General features: G+C 44.2%; 2 protein-coding genes and 2 non-coding genes across 18 annotated transcripts in view; 1 reads left to right on the plus strand and 3 right to left on the minus strand.

Annotated features, from left to right (window-relative positions):
- The window catches only part of MATN2 (matrilin 2), a 66,864-nt gene extending 61,260 nt beyond the window's left edge, over positions 1–5,604 (plus strand). For 11 of the 15 annotated variants that reach the window (XM_035319584.1, XM_035319598.1, XM_035319591.1 and 8 more), the window contains 4 exons: positions 2,813–2,884; positions 3,460–3,566; positions 3,809–3,899; positions 5,255–5,604. In XM_035319584.1, the coding sequence (XP_035175475.1) occupies positions 2,813–2,884; positions 3,460–3,566; positions 3,809–3,899; positions 5,255–5,307 (323 nt within the window). In that variant the 3' untranslated portion in view covers positions 5,308–5,604. Of the gene's footprint in view, positions 1–2,812; positions 2,885–3,459; positions 3,568–3,807; positions 3,900–5,254 lie in introns of all 15 variants that reach the window. The other 4 variants (XM_035319585.1, XM_035319590.1, XM_035319589.1 and 1 more) reach the window with 4 other exon arrangements.
- On the minus strand, positions 1,601–1,682 carry TRNAS-AGA. The gene has a single exon. It is a non-coding gene; the product is annotated as a tRNA-Ser (tRNA).
- Positions 5,605–6,980: 1,376 nt separating the features above from the next.
- RPL30 (ribosomal protein L30) lies at positions 6,981–10,365 on the minus strand. Its single transcript, XM_035319606.1, has 5 exons — positions 10,252–10,365; positions 10,107–10,157; positions 9,281–9,426; positions 8,439–8,569; positions 6,981–7,156 (listed from the first exon to the last, which is right to left on the minus strand). Exons 2-5 carry the CDS (start codon positions 10,125–10,127, stop codon positions 7,107–7,109), a joined length of 348 nt encoding a protein of 115 aa, XP_035175497.1. The 5' UTR covers positions 10,128–10,157; positions 10,252–10,365; the 3' UTR covers positions 6,981–7,106.
- Positions 7,364–7,498, minus strand: LOC118163332. Its single transcript, XR_004748990.1, has one exon. It is a non-coding gene; the product is annotated as a small nucleolar RNA SNORA72 (small nucleolar RNA).
- Positions 10,366–16,656: the final 6,291 nt, after the last annotated feature.

A 16,656-nucleotide genomic window follows, 5' to 3' on the forward strand; every position in this document is an offset into this window, starting at 1 on the left:
AGTTTCTAAACTGCACCTCTAGTAACCGGTGAGAGGTGGTGCCTCACAGCTTCTGTCCTCCTCCTCTCTTACCTCTAGGCAGTGCCTCAGCTGTTTGTTTGTTTTTTGCTGGACACTTCCAGGAATTTGCTCATCAACTATTGCTCATCAACTCATACCACCAGAAATTCTGCCTCCATGCCTGTTACACAAGCTGAAAATTTATTTTTCCTTTCAGTTTTTCCTCTCGGCCTATTTTTTTTCCCTCCTTTCCAACAGCAGTAATTTCATTTTGACTCTAGCCTTGGTCCTCAGCTGAGAACCTTAAGGCACCAGCCTGTGAGGGCAGCGATGAGCTCTCTGAACTTCGTGCAGCTCAGACGTGGAGTCCACTGACAAAGCCTCTTATCCCCAATCCCAGCTGTGGATGGGCTGCATACGTACAAGTAAAAGAGAAGTCCTCCAAATCTGTTTAGGGGTAAGGCTTTTTCCTTTTATTCAGCAAGAAACCATCAGCTCAGTGGAACAGTTGCTGATTACTATTAATTATCCTTGATGACTAGTAACTTTTTTTTTTTTTTAAGTGCTTTTCTCTTATGCTTCTTACTAAGAGGAACTCACTTGGAAGGATTGATTGCCCTGGTTAATATGAATTTCTCATACGACTGGAAGCAGTAACAAGGCTACAGCGATGTCATATTTAATAGGCACTCATCATGACAGCTTCCACCCTTGTTCTGAGCACATGCGTTATGGGAGCCTTTAATTACACGGTTACATGTATTTTTGTCACAAGCCCCCCCCAGCCCCGATCAGATGACGCCTGTTGGTTAACATTCTGTTCCAAATTGCAGATCGTTATCGCTGCTGCAAATAGTCAGACACTGCCTTTGAAGATACTTTCTCGCAGGCTTTTTTCTAACGTAATATTTAGATTTTGTTCCAAAACAGAACATTAAAAACAAACACCTAACTTTAGTGTGGTTTTGCAACAAATTTGAATATTTATGCTGACTGCAGTGACTTTATCAAAGAACTTAGTTAAGGTTAGCAGCCTCTGCCTGTACTTGTCTGACTTGACCGAGGTGCTGAGATCAGAAATATTTGGGTCCAAATCAGTCTCTGAAGCCTGAATAGGAATTTCTGAAGTGCTCAACTACCCTCCCAAACTGGAAGCCTCCTGCCCCACCTCTACTACTGTATCTGTCAGTCTCGTTTCTTTTCTATCTCTTATATGTGTACCCTCAACTCGTTGTCTATCTATGTCAGCCCAGGGTCGAGATCTCAAGCTTTTCATGTCAGTCCTACCTTCCTAGATAGTCTTATTAGCCTACAGATCTTTAACTACTTCTAGAGCGATTTTACAGAATCACAGAATTATAGGGGTTGGAAGGGAACTTGAGAGACCATTGGGTCCAACCCCCCTGCCAAAGCAGGTTCCCTAGAGCAGGTTGACCAAGTAGGCGTCCAGACGGGCCTTGAATATCTCCAGAGAAGACTCCACAACCTCCCTGGGCAGCCTGTTCCAGTGCTCCGTCACCCTCATCGTGAAGAAGTTCTTCCTCATATTGGTGCGAAAATTCCTGTGATCCATAAAATTGCACTGAGCTTCAGCTCCAGCCGTAGTCGGCAGGATTCGAACCTGCGCGGGGAAACCCCAATGGATTTCTAGTCCATCGCCTTAACCACTCGGCCACGACTACACACAATTTACTACTTAGTGTCAACTACTCAAGGCTCACCTTACCTGTTTTGTCCCACCTACATTGGGAATTTCACCATCCTTGTTCCTAGGTGCTTATTCTTATACTAGACACCTCACCTAGTTTGTTTCCTCCTCACCTCGTGATCTCATCCCATAACTCCCTGGACTCAGGTCTAAGCTGAGTGTTTCCTCCACCAACAGGCTCCCAGTCATGCTTTCTGATGTACCTAAGAGCTGTGGTCCGGCCCGCTGAACTCTGGTCTTACTCAGCCACTCATTTCTGTTCATTCCCTGTTCCTTGTGCTCAGCATTCAGCCCCAAGCCCAACTGTGTCATCTGCTTCCTAGCAACTTAGTTCATCTGCTTATTATTGTGTATCCGTCAAAATTCACAATTAGTTGAAAGTGAAGCATTAATTTTGTAGAAGAGAACTCACTCCTAAGAAACAAAAGCTGTCTCTCCATTACCCTCTAGTGGCAGGAAGCAGGTAGTGTGCAGAACAACCCTTGAGATGGTTACACCTGTCGCTGTAAAATATTTTTTTAATATTATGAAATAGGTTTCCATTTCTCTCAAGACACACTTTGACTAAAAATTGGGTATGTGGAGTCTGAAATAAATTCCTACAGTCTAAAGTCCGTGCATGATGAACTATAAACCGGTACTTCTGCTAATAATTGTAGTCCATTAGAGAAACTCAACTGCACCCTTCTCACCAAACACTCCCAACTCCCAATCCACATTTCCCATTATGAAGGAGAAAACTGAAGAACGAGAAACATCTTCCTTCTGCAAGCAGTTTTTATTCTTACTCAGTTCACCCCAAAAGGGCCAATAGATGACAGTGAAACACACAAGAGTTCTCACCACATAGGTTGCTGTAATTTCAAAGTGCTTCACCACCACGAAGTATTTGTAAAGCACTTCCAGTTTTGGAGGAGTTCTCATCGTCAGGTTGAAGGGTCAGTCCTGGTGTGTAGCTGAAGGCTGAGCCCATCACACTGGACTTCTTCCAGCCTGCACAAATATGATGTGTTCTCAATGTATGGTGAGAGAGATAGGTAAGAAACATCTCAATTTCTGGGAAACTTTTATTACTTCTTTTGTGACTTTTTTTTTTTCTACCAGCCTTGAAACATTCAGCTCACCAGCAAAATCCGTCATCTGGAAGGCTTCGTAAGACTGGTCCACAGTCCCCAGGTTGGCTGCTTTAACTCAAGTGTCCTGCTACCTCCCCAAATCATCACTAAGTTAGTTGCCTTCCCCATGGCTGCTGCTGCAGAGAACCTTAACAGTTCACTTACAGAAGTGTTCGCCCCATTCTCCACCCTAACCCGTTTAAAAGCCACCCTCTTTTCTGCAGTTCACGCCTGCTTTTAGTACAGAAAATCTGAGACCCGCCGTAACAGACGCATGGCTGCATGCTCCCTTTTTACACCATCCAAATGAATTTCTTCAAGGGGAAGCTTGTATTTCAACACTGCTTGATTTTTAAAGCATGTTCAGCTTTCAATCACTTTTTTTCTCACAGGAACTTTCACAACTCCCTTTCAGTTCTGCAACCCACACCTTAAATCATGTATACAGTAAATACAGCCTAACAGCTTGGTTCCTTCACATCTTTGGATCACTAGTCCTCTCCATGAATGAGCCTCACTGCAGTCAGTGAGATTACTCACTAATTAAGGAGAACTCTGTGCATGTGAGTAGCAAAAAATAATGCATAATTACATGAAGTGGGTTTCATTTTTAGACTTTTGGGGGGTTTCCTGCAGGACCTGAATCAACCACAATAACCATCACAGATGTCCTTGCCTGTCCCAATCTTGCAATACACCATAAGTATCATTTTGAAGACAGTCACACTCACTCCACAAGAACAGGTAATTAGGTTACCTTCGTTTAGATAATCCAGAGTGCTCTTTCATTATCTAGGCTAAGAAGTGCTGTGTACTATTTCCCAGTACACAAAATCTGTCCCATAGCATTCCTTTGGATGTTGACCTGTTTTGACAACAGGGAGCTGTATTAAACCTGCTCCGCATTTAAAAATCTTTGTCTTTCTCTCTCTCAGCCCATTGGATTTATTCGGCATTTAAGTCTGTGCTTGCCTGTTTCTGTTTTTCAGCAAAAGATAAAGACGAGTGCAAATGTGAAAACCTTGTGACATTCCAGAACTACGCAACCAGCGAAGTAAGAAAACTCACACAGCGATATATCCTTTCTTATATGTAAATCAAGAGGGATGGGCTAAAAGGAATTATAACATGGCAAGCATAAACTACCTTCATGGCACGGATCAATCTACTGTAATGAAAGGCTGAACTACTTAGTAGATACTGTAAATCTCCAAGAAGCAAGGCTCCTAAGACTTGAAATCTGTTTCTCCTTCATAGAAGGGATCAAAATATTAATATGGATCTTTTAATAATCTGTAACAATTAACATCTTCAGGATCAGCAAAGAAAGCACTGGTTAAATTCAAGACCAATACTCTTTGCTTTAGTTTACTTCTTCAGATGTTAACAAAACAGCATTTAGTAGCAACAGGAATCATGAGATATTTCCCTTCCGAGCTGCTAGGCAAAGCACCAGAGGCAGGAAGGTGCTTAAAGTACGATTCCCAGTGAAGAGGAAGCAGAGGACATAGTGTCTAATTATTTTTTGCATGAACAAATATGCACACAGAAAAAGAAGCGTAGATTGATAGATTTGAATTCCCAAAATTAAGCTTCACTATGAAGTCGCAATGCTATACATGCTATCCTGAAACTGCCTAACTTGCCTGCCCAAGAACTCCACTATCAGGTGTGAGAGAGATAAGTGGTGCCCTTAAGCCAGCTCAACCATCAACCACAAAACTATTTGTCCCGTTTCAACTATTTGTCCCGTTTCCCCTAATTTCCATCACTAACATTCTTTGCATGTCTGTCAGATACCCCAAAATACACAGATTTCAGCAACTGATAGCCAAGCAAATCCCAGAATGTTGTCCACCAAGCCCAGTTTAGTAGCTCCTTAAGAGTACACCTACCAGCTCACACCTTATGTTCAGCTGTTTTGTGGATCTCAACAGCCAGCCCCACCATTATTTCCCATCGTCCCAAGGAGAACCCTTCAGTGGCAAGGAATCACATTTTGCTCATTTAATTAGTTTTAAATTATTCCATGTAAAGCAGTTATTTCATAAAGGGGGGTGTTGTAGATCAGTCCCAGTGGGCAGGTAAACACCACCACACTTTCCCTTTCCCCCAAATCCCAGTAGGACAGGGAAGAGAAAAGGAGGAATTATAGCAAGAAAATTTGCAGGTCAACATAAAAAATTATTTGAGAAGTGGAAGGACAAAGAAAACAAGTAATGCAAAGGCAATCGCTTACCACCTCCCATGAACACGCTGATACCCAGCCATTTCCCAAACAAAAGGTAACTAACCTTCCTAAACCCTCCGAATTTCCCATTTTATTCCATGCTATGTAATGCCATGCTCTGCAATACCCGACTGATCAGACACCTGATGTATTTTTTAATACTGTATGCCATCATTAGTTCTTTCCTTAACTTTTGCCTACTGGAAGAAATGACGAAGAGAATGGAAGACTTGGAAAACAGGCTAAAATACTGACCAAAGTATCACGTGTACACTACACTGTATATTTATACATACAAAGTTGCGAGAGCTATTTTGTTAAATCAGTTTGAAGTAAAATAACAAATCCTTGTCTCAAGTTAAGTAAGAGTATTTTGGACTCCTGCATCTGTAATACTATGTGTTCTGTCTTGCATTGATTGCAGATAAGATTTTTTTTTAAGTTTTATATATAAACAATTTAGCAACTAGCAAAAATTCCAATTCAGTAGAACTAAACTGAAATAAGCTATGCAAAACATTAAAATGCTGTTATTTTTGATGTGAAACCTCCATGTTTTGAAGTATTTTTAAGGAATGAATTTATTTGGGTTGCTTTTCTGTACTTCCCTCCTCCACTCACTCTGCTATTTCGAGCACCCTGTGTGCCTACGTGTAGTTGTATATACATGCATGTGTAAGAACAGAACAGTGGGACGGCGTTCGCAGCAGTTGGATTTCATACATTCTTTCCAACAAGTGCAGACTACTGAAATCGGTTGGAAGTAAAAATATGAATTTATGTCTGTTGAAAATGTGATGAATGCAAATGAGCAAAGCAAGGAGTCTGACGGCTTATCCCAGTACCGCCATCTGAAGTTCCAAGTACTCTTTCTGTAGCCACAAGACCAAGTTACCTCACCCTCCTCCTGGTCAGCACTCAGTGATTTTTTCATTTTTCTGAATGCAACTATTTTAATTGTGAAGACATTTTTGGGGCAATACAATTAGCTGCACACTTGTCTGACAAAAGCTAAGATGAAAATGAAACAGCAAATTGCTTCCAGCCATTCTAGCTAACTGAAGTGCTTTAATAAAGTTTTACTCCCGCTCCTTAGCGGTGAACACACCCTTCTGCTAGCTCTATTTTCACACCAACAGCAGCACCAGAACTGTTTTGTGAACTGACCTAAAATCTGAGGTTTAATAGGTACAGGCACCAGCAATTCCTTCTTTGCTTGGACACATTGTTTTGCCTCTTTACTGTCTCCAACTTGATGCACACCATTTTAGCTATTCTGCTCCAGAAACCGAAGTAGTTGCAGCAAAATTAAATCATCGTAGATAAAATGAGTATGAACATGTACAAAGTAACAAGGTTTAACACGTATTCTGTTTTAGCATTCTTTGGCAAATAGAATGCAAATTTTGTGAGACTGCTGGTTCATACCGATTGTTATTACATGTTCCTTTCACTGCACGTCAGCAGAGCGCCGACACCCCTTTTAGTAGCCACTAATACTAAGGAACATTCTGCAACTGTGGTCTCACACACACAAAAAAAGACAAATCCAGAAAACGCCAAAGTCCTCAACAGTAACACATGTACTTATTTTCTCTTGGAATGAAAATACAGGAATATGCATTAGTAGTTTGTGACTGACTAGGTGAAAAAATGCTAAAATAAGCTTTTTCACACTTCTAAGTAAAGCCACTGGGATCCCCCAGCAACATCCCAAATTTGCTACTGTACCTCACAGTATGACTTGTTTTCCCATTAGCACCCCAAAAAAACAAAACCTAAGGGAGTCACAGCCTGTTGGGATTTGACACCGTGCTCACTGTGGTCAACTCCTACTCACCTTCTCAAGAGACACAGCTCATACAGAAAGCAAGAGGCAAGTTTTGTCCCGCAAATGTAACTTCTCACAGAACAAAAAACACAGTGGTGATAAAGAATCTTCATTTATATAGTTTGTTCCCTAAAACCAGAAAAGTATGTATAATACAATACGAGTTTTTCTTAAAACAGATCTGTAACCAGTTTTATTGTAGAAAGAACACCATTACAGCATTTACTTCTCACTGGTTTGTTCTGGCATGCTTCTAATGATGTCAGAGTCACCTGTAAAACAAAAATACGACATTACAAGAAGACCTGCAGAAAGATCCATTTCCAGAAATATGCAAAAAAATAAAAGATTCTACAAAGAAAATGAAAAAGTAATATGGAAATGGTGTATTTATAAAAAAGTAATGTTGATGGCTTGATAAAAGTATTTTTAACTGCATTTTTGCTAATTGATATTCAGTATGTTTATGATAATTATGTACTTGTCACTAGCATTTACAAAGCCAGTACTAGAGTGACAATCTAGTCCTGGAGGACACAATGCACAGCTTTAATATAGCGAATGTCTAGCCTCCCCTGATCACAAGAATATCAGGACAGCGAGAATATTCGCATTGCACTACACAGCAGGAATTTTCAGTTTCAGTTCTTTATCTCACAGTTAGCTTAACATAAAGCTCTTAATATGGCAGCCAAAAAATAAAACAAACCTAAAAGCAGTGTTTTGAAAACAAAGCTTTACCTACTATTTGAATACAAACAAGTTAAATAAAGGTTTCTAAAGAAAGAATGAATTCAAACTGATGTCACTTGGGGAACATTTAAGTTAAAAATCATTAAATCCATATAAATGCATTTAATTAAGATAACTCTTGGTCAAACAAAGCAATGGAAGATAATTTGATTCTTCTCCTACAAGACTAAGGAAAGAAGATGGGAAGTCCCGTAATAAGCAGACACTCCAAGGAACTTGAACAACTCTGGAACAGAGTGCTACCAAGCCACAGCAATTACGCACCAATTTACAGTTATCACTTAATATGATTTTCAACTCTGGTACTGGACTAGTATCCACTTGCATGTAGCTTATTCTCATATAGTTCACCCTGGGAAGCAAGACAACTCACAGTAATTTGTTTTGATGAGATCCTTTGTCTTGGATTAACAAAGTTCAAACCCAATTGACAAAGACAGCACGGCACCCAAGCTCATGTCCTAGCAGTGGGCTCACACACACGTACCATTAAGTTGCTTCTCAGCCACTGCAGTCAATCTCACTACCGACTGACAGGGAGACAGAAGGCAGGCTCCCAAGGTTTACCCATGAAAGGAGCTATATGCACACTGAAGGAAGAGCAACTCTTAAGTTCTAAGAACCTAGGACTCCCAAAAGAATGGGATCTTGGGCAGAGGAAATTAAGAATGAAGCCCAATGAAGGCAGAGCAAAGCTACATCACACCTGCACATTACTTGCTAGTGAGTAGCAGTGCTTGGAGAATGAAGGAACCACTGATACACACCCAGCTTGGTCATTATACGGCAGCAGACACGTACCTGGGTCAATGATGGCCAGCGTGCACACTCTGTAGTATTTGCCACAGGCTGTACCCAACTCAATGTTGTTGCCACTGTAATGGTGGACACCGGTCTTTGCAAGCATAGCGTAGTACTCGATCTCTGATTTTCTGAGATTCAAAAACTGAGTATTAAAGCACTGACAAACAATTCTCATCGACCATAATACATCAGAAGCAGCGCTACCTTCAACCACGCTTAAACCCTACAGTTTTCCTTCCCTCCCAGAAAAATACATCCACTTCTTGCAAGCAAACATAACAGTGCCCTATGTTATTTCTGCATCTACACTTTCTTTAATCTGTCAGATACTCCTTGATGACAAAAAGGGCCCCCAAAATTCAACAAGGAACATGTCAGGAGATGGAAACTGCTAAAGACTTTGTTCTGAAAAAAAGTATTTGTATGGTCAGGAGCTTAAAGTTATAACTTAACTTTGACAGCAAATGTCTTATGCTTCAAATATATTTTAAGTCAGTGTCAACTACCACTTTTTCCGACCTGTAAAATTATTTTCCGATATACTACTTTGAGTCCCACTATACTTTCAGTGAATGCTATCACGATGTGAAAAAACTCACAGTATGTTCTCTAACGTGAACTCTTGGTATTAGAAAGCTTAAAATTCTTCCCAGCTGGTTTTTTATACATCCAGACCTGTAATCTGTATACACCAAACAACCATGTTTAATTCATAGTGTTACAGAATATGCCAACAAGCTACTCTGTATTACCAATTCACATGAAGTACATGCTGTATTTATACAAAGCATTTGTCTTAGTTAAAAAAAAAAGAAGCAGTAATTCATACATCTGCTTACCTCAAAGCCGGGCAGTTGTTGGCGAGGATGACCAGCTTGGCTTTGCCCTGTCGAATCATTTTCAAAGTCTGTTTGTAGCCTAACACATATTTACCACTTTTCATAACCAGCTGAAGCCTAGAGTTTATGGACTCCAGAGACTTTTTCTGAAGAAAAAAATAATAATAATAAAAAAGAATAAAAGAATGTTTTATTAAATGCTACTTAGCCTTTCACAAAATGGCAGAACATAAGGTGAAGAAATTTCAACTACAAGCAATCTTTTCATGACTTATTATTTGCAATACAGAATGAAGAGCCAGAACCCCATGATCAGGGATGCTGATACTATGCTTGCACAACTTTATCAATATACCTCTTACCAGTTACGCAGGAAAAAAGCACGACTGGTGTTACCTATGTACATCAACCGAATCATGGCATAAGCAACGTGCCTTTGCAAAGCTCAGCTAAGTCAAGTCGAAATCCATACCACCTCCACCTTACAAGGCTGAGCCAGGTTTGGCGTATGGCACTTCCCAGGGCACATACTGACAGCATTAAGCGAGGAGGCAAAATCAAATAATCGCACGCAAAACGAGCAGCCCCCGCAACACGAGAACGTGGTGCTCACGATAACTAGGCGCACATACAACGAACAGCAAGCGCCACCACCTAATAAGAAACCCATGCTTGCTGAAGCAGCCTTAAAATCGTGACAGAAGGACCTCAGACCGTGCCCGGGCCCCCTGAGAAACCCCCCGGATCCCCTCAGAGGCTCCCCCGGCTCCCCCCAGAGGCCCGGCCGCCACCCCACGCGGCCACGCGGCGGCCGGCCGCCACTCACCGTCTTCTTGGCGGCCACCATGTTGCTGGCTGGCGTCGGCTGGGGCGGGAACTGGAACACACACAGAGGACGACCGGGGGTCGGGTTAGCGCCCGTTAGCGACCCCTCGAGCCCCCCCGCGCCGCCCGTCCCCGGCCCCACTCACCGCAGAGCCGCCGCCAAGATGGCCGCCAAGAGGCAAAGGAAGGAGCCCCGACACGCGCCGCCTCTCCCCGCCGCGCCAGCTCTCGCGAGAGGCGCGAACGCGCCACGGTCCCGCCCCGCCCCGCCCTCCGGCTGTCAATCTGCCCCGCGCACGGCTTCCATTGGCTTAGCGCAGGGAGGGGGCGGGGCAAGGCGGGGGGATGCTCTGCGAAATGGCGGCCGCGCTTCAGTGGCCCGATGGGGTTGTTTTGTTCGCCTGCTTTCCTCGTCGTGTTGCCTCATCCTTCGCGCCCTACGGTGCCCTGTGCATCACGGAGCGATTTTAAACGCCTATTTTTTTCACGGAATCACAGAATATTCTAGGTTGGAAGAGACCTCCAAGATCACCGAGTCCAACCTCTGACCTAATGCTAACAAGTCCTCTACTAAACCATATCCCTAAGCTCTACATCTAAACATCTTTTAAAGACCTCCAGGGGTGGTGACACAGCCACTTCCCTGGGCAGCCTATTCCAGTGACTAACAACCCGTTCAGTAAAGAAGTTTTTTCCTAATATCCAACCTAAACCTCCCCTGGTGCAACTTTAGCCCATTCCCCCTCGTCCTGTCACCAGGCACATGGGAGAATAGACCAATCCCCACCTCGCTACAGCCTCCCTTCAGGTACCTGTAGAGTGCAATAAGGTCACCCCTGAGGCTCCTCTTCTCCAGGCTAAACAGTCCCAGCTCCCTCAGCCGCTCCTCGTAAGACTTGTTCTCCAGACCCTTCACCAACTTCGTAGCCCTTCTCTGGACTCGCTCGAGCACCTCCATGTCCTTCTTGTAGTGAGGGGCCCAAAACTGAACACAGTACTCGAGGTGCGGCCTCAGCAGAGCCGAGTACAGGGGGACAATCACTTCCCTGGACCTGCTGGCCACACTGTTTCTTATATAAGCCAGGATGCTGCTGGCCTTCTTGGCTGCCTGAGCACACTGCTGGCTCATATTCAGCCGACTGTCAACCACTACTCCCAGGTCCTTCTCTGCCAGGCAGCTTTCTAACCACACATCTCCCAGCCTGTAGCTCTTCTTGGGGTTGTTGTGCCCCAGGTGCAGGACCCGGCACTTGGCCTTGTTGAGCTTCATACTGTTGGCCTCGGCCCATCGGTCCAGCCTCTCCAGATCCTCCTGCAGAGCCTTCCTACCCTCGAGCAGATCGACACACGCACCTAACTTGGTGTTGTCTGCAAACTTGCTGAGGAAGCACTCAATCCCCTCGTCCAGATCATCAATGAAGATGTTAAAGAGGACTGGTCCCAGTACCGAGCCCTGGGGGACTCCACTAGTGACTGGCCTCCAACTGGATTTGACTCCATTCACCACAACTCTCTGGGCCCGGCCATCCAGACAGCTCTCAACCCAACGAAGCATACACCAGTCCAAGCTATGAGCAGCCAGTTTCCTGAGAAGAATGCTGTGGGGGACGGTGTCAAAAGCCTTACTGAAGTCAAGGTAGACCATATCCACAGCATTTCCCTCATCCACTAAGTGTGTCACCTTGTCATAGAAGGAGATCAGGTTCGTCAAGCAGGGCCTGCCCTTCATAAACCCATGCTGACTGGACCTGATCGCCTGCTTGCCCTGCAATTGCCGCATGATGATGCTCAAGATAATCTGCATCTGGATAATTTTTTCCCTTCACAGCCTCCGGGAGGCTTCAGGCACCACTCAAGGAGGGGCCCAGGGGGGCTGCCTTCCCCTGTGAGGAAGGGGAAGGGACGCTGATGGGCAGCCTCTGACTGAACGGGGTTCCAGTGCCGAGCTGCGGGCATTACATGTCCCAGCGGGGGCAGGGTGGCTCCTTTGTAGGCTGCCCATGTTGGCAGGTTGAGCTTTGGGCACGCTTCATAAACCCTCTGCTCAAGGCAAATGCCTCTCCTCCCCCCCTCCTCTCCCTCTTCATCTCAAAACAGGACACAGAAACCAAGTCCTACTCCTGTGGGCTTTGGAAAGACTTGTCTTTGAAAATACTGAGAACATTTCTGAGTACACGCTACTGGAGAATACAGTTAGGATGTGAGAAAATTGCAGCCGTGGCAGTGTTGTCCGTGGGTTCGTGCCCAGTACAACCTGCCAATAAGCACAGAGTCAGAATCCACACAAAGGTCTTTTAATTAAAAGCTTTGGAACTACAGTAGGTCCCGTGGTGCTGCCCAGCAGAGGAAGACATCCCAGAGCAGCGTCGGTACTGGGGAGGAGCAGGCAGGATGGGTTCAGGTAATGCCTGCCTGGACACTGCAGGGAGTGAGGTGAATTTGGGAGCTGGGCTGTTATTTGGGGGTGTTCCTTTGTGAAACCCTGCAGCAGCTGAGAGGCCCAGCCTGTCCCAGAGGTCTGGCCCAGGATGCCCGGGGTCGAGCCCAAGCCTCTGTGCTCTCCACAACACTTTGTCTAGGAGCAGATGCTTGCTTTCTCTGTCCACAGTCAGACACTGTCCTTGCTAGCATTCACTGCGTTTCTATGGCGCCCTAAGGGCTGATGGTATAAGGGAGAAGGCATCCAACATCTCCTATGGATCTTTGGCACCTCTGCATGCAGTCAGTCAGCCCAGTCCATCACTGCTGCAGAGGTGATACTGGCTATGCTACCTCTAAATCTACAGGTCGGCTGAATCATGCCTCATCCACAGTCAACTCTTTCCAAAATTATACTGTTTCCTGATAGGAACATCAGGTCAGGGAAGTCTGCCTGCAGTACAGTAGGTCTTCTGCTGGTATGACTTCGTGTTCTTAGGATATACCGCACCATGTGCATTTCAACGTATGTGTTTTATGATGAAATTACAAAGCTAGCATAAAAGTGTTTCTAGATTTGCCTAGGTTGGCATAAGCAGGGGAGAGCATTGTGTTTCTTGGCTTTCGGAAGTGTAATGCCTTTGTCAATGCGGGTTATGTAGCAACAAACTGAAAAGCAAAGCCAAAACATACTGGAATCAGTTACAGTAGTATGCTTATGTGAATATAGTTTAATTTGATTAAGGAAGGGAAATAATTTCTAGAAATATATTGACGTGCCTTTCTACTGGTATGGATGCCTTCACACAGATTTTGTTTTGTTTTGTTTTTCTGGTATATGGTCACACACCTTATCAAGTATTTACAAAAGTAAAACTTTTATTATTTTTTATTTATTTATTTATTTTTAGCAGCTGAAAAGTAAACTCCCTTCCATGCCTCATTCTTTTCTTGTTCCTCTTCCTTTTTGTGTCCTAGCACTCAGGTGAACTGCTGTTATTCCTACAGCCAACTTGTGTCTTTTCTTTTACTTCTTTAAATTTTTACCCAGTTGTTTGTGGTCATCTCAAATATTCTTCTCGTGTTTTGAAATTACTCACGAGAGTGTAAAACTCAGTGGGCCTAGTGAATTCCTCAGTGCAGTTCTCTTTGCCTGTGCCATGTTTTCTGAAATCTCGCAAAATTTGGGAGTCCTGCACAGCTCCTGAAGAGGGAGCTATTTGTAAGGGTACTCTGCAACCTCAGCACAGTACTGCTATGTAGTATTTCCCTTAAAAGCTTGTAGAATTTGTTCTTTCCAGGGATGTGAAGTGTTTTTAAAGAAAACAAAGAAAGAAATGCCTTTCTGAAAGAACTTTCTGTCAGAGACCAGTCACTGGGACCCAAATTGTGACCCTAAGTCTGGATATGTGGGGAAATAGATGCAGAAATAGGCACTTGGACTTGTCCTTCACACCCCATATCTCCCTTATGTGGTCGTGCGGGTATCTTATGAGAGTCTGTGGTTCATAAAATGTCCCTCATAAAGGCAAAGGGCTGTCACAAGTCAGATGAAGTCAACACTATTAGTAAGGAAAGGCTTTGGCCCCTTGAAAATTCCTTAAACAATATTACATGGCCACTGAAAATCAGTCAGCAGCTCGAGTGCATGTGCATTTACAATGCACTGTTCCAGAATTAAAGCATGGCGAAGGCACTGAGGCTGTGTTTGGCATGCAGGCCAAGTGCTCTTGCCTCTGCAAGGGGTGCTGTGCTCCTCTCCATGATTAGACCATGATACAGTAGGAAAAAACAAACAAACAACAAAAAAACACAGATTAGGGAAGCAGCTGATGCCACCATTTCCAAAGGAGCCATCGCAGACACATCCAACCCTCCTGCCTGCCCCAGTGGCCAAGCTGGGCCAGGAAGATCAACTTCTTGAGGGGTGAGGCTGGTCTCACTCTGGCCCGAGGACTCTCCAGGCTGGTGCTTCATTTATCAGTGAAGGTGGCTGTGCTGGAGAAAGCAGGGCCGCTCTTCTTCCCTTGGTGCCTCTCCCACCCGGCCTTCACATCAGCTTGGCTGATCATGGGGCAGGAGCAAAGTTTCCAACTTTGAAACCACAAAGTTCCCTACTTGGAGAGGGAAATCATTTCATTTGAATCTGAAGAGCAGTGGTCTCAGAGGAGGTCTCTCACCACCCTCCTCTTGTGCGTATGTAATTAGGTTCTGTAAGAAAACACCAGTTCACAGAATCACAGTTAAAGGTATTTGGAGGCATACATTAGGAGCGTGAAAGACAGGAGAGGAGTCACTGGTGGAACACTGACGTAGCTACAAAAACGAAGAGCAGCTTCATCATTTGGGACCTGGAGGAAAATGAAACAAACCCAGCACGTGAGAAATCCTAAGTGATCTAGAAGATGAAAAATATGCAAGATCATGAAGAAACCTTATTTCCTTTGAGTCTGGACATGTGATCACAGATTACTGAGTCATGGCTGGATTAACAGTCTAATTGTCCTGCTTTGGCTGGGATCATAATTTCATGATACATCCACTTCAGTAGAGATGGCAGCTAAAGCAGTTCCCACCCTGAGCCTTTTTTGTTTTGTTTTTAGAGTTGTTTTTAACTCAAGCCGGTGATTCATTTCATAATGCCATCTCAGCTGTGCTGACACAGGTGATGGGATGTCCTGCTGTGGGTAGGAACGAGCTGGGAACTGGGGAGGGGAGAGGCAAAGGGCAAGGCAGGAAGCTCCTGAGGCTGCATCACTGACAGCCAAAACTGTGGCACAAGCAGAATGTGTACAGGCTTGAGGAAAGCCAGGCAAGTTAACAGGTTTTGCTTCACAGCAGGGTCTGGCTAGGATCGTGGATGTGGTCTCTTGCAAGTTCAGCTGCAAGCAATATGTACTGGTGGTCCTCTGCAAAGGCACATGCATTTCTGCAGAGAAATCCCAAAGCAACTTTCTCCCGGCGTTGCAGAACTTCAGACATTGTCCCCTCAAATGCAATGGTAATAACACCGTCATTGGCCTACTAACAGAGGAGTCTCCCTCCCTGAGGGAGAGAGAAAAGTGCACTAATTATGTATGCTATTGCAGACGATGTAAGATCAAGTGGGAGGAAGTAATGGAAAGACCTCCGTTGAATGAAGAAAGATAAACAATAATACCGAAGTCCAAAAAACAAGTGGTACGTGGATACTATTTGGCATAGCCTGGGATGGATCATTCTGTTAAATTCTCTGAACTCTGTTTCTTATGAAGCTGAACCAGCAGCACTGCTGACCTTTAGAGAAAGCACGCATCTCCCTGATAGCCTGGGATTTGCGTGGCCTCTGCAGACATTCAGCACAGAGGAACAACTGAAGCTGCACCCTGATTGTCCCCGTTCCCTGCACTTGAGCAGGGAATGGGTAGAGCTCACAACATGCTGCTTGTCAGAGCTGCTGGGTGACTGATGGGATCAGCTTTTAACCAGCAAAGAACTGGCAAATTTTGTGTGATGCAATTCAGGGGTGGGCTTTCAAGTCATAACCTCTCCTAAACCCACCACAAGGCTGAGGCTGTGCATCTTTAGCTGTGCTTCACGTGCCAGAAGTCACATTCTAGCCCTGAAAGACAAGATTCAATTTAGAAAAGCAGACTGACCATTTGAAAAGCTAGGCTCACCCCTTTATTTTACCAATATGACCAATGCACGCTGTTTTGATAGGATGCAATACATAATTTCATAATCTATGCAATAAAAACATATGGAAAAACATAATCCTTCCTTACACTTTAGTCCTGTTAAATTCTCCACACAATTATATAACAACTTTGTGTGAACACCTGCGCCCATTATTTTCTCTTTTTGCACTTGTCAGGGCTATTAAAAGTGACAGACCGTGTTCTCCAACAATAATCCCATTTACAGCAAATGCAAACATGTTCATCCAATTTTCACAGTCGTGCACTGAACTATCCCCTTCATTGTCAGGCAAACAAACACAGCTCCTTGTTTCAGACCCTTGGGAATTTGGAATCCAAGTAAGGTATGGGTCTCTTGAATCAGTATTCAAATCTCTTCCCAGCCATCCTTCCAATGACTTGACTTGGAAGGAAGGAAGGAAGGAAGGAAGGAAGGAAGGAAGGAAGGAAGGA

The sequence above is a fragment of the Oxyura jamaicensis genome, chromosome 2, assembly GCF_011077185.1.
Source record: "Oxyura jamaicensis isolate SHBP4307 breed ruddy duck chromosome 2, BPBGC_Ojam_1.0, whole genome shotgun sequence".
NCBI lineage: Eukaryota > Metazoa > Chordata > Aves > Anseriformes > Anatidae > Oxyura > Oxyura jamaicensis.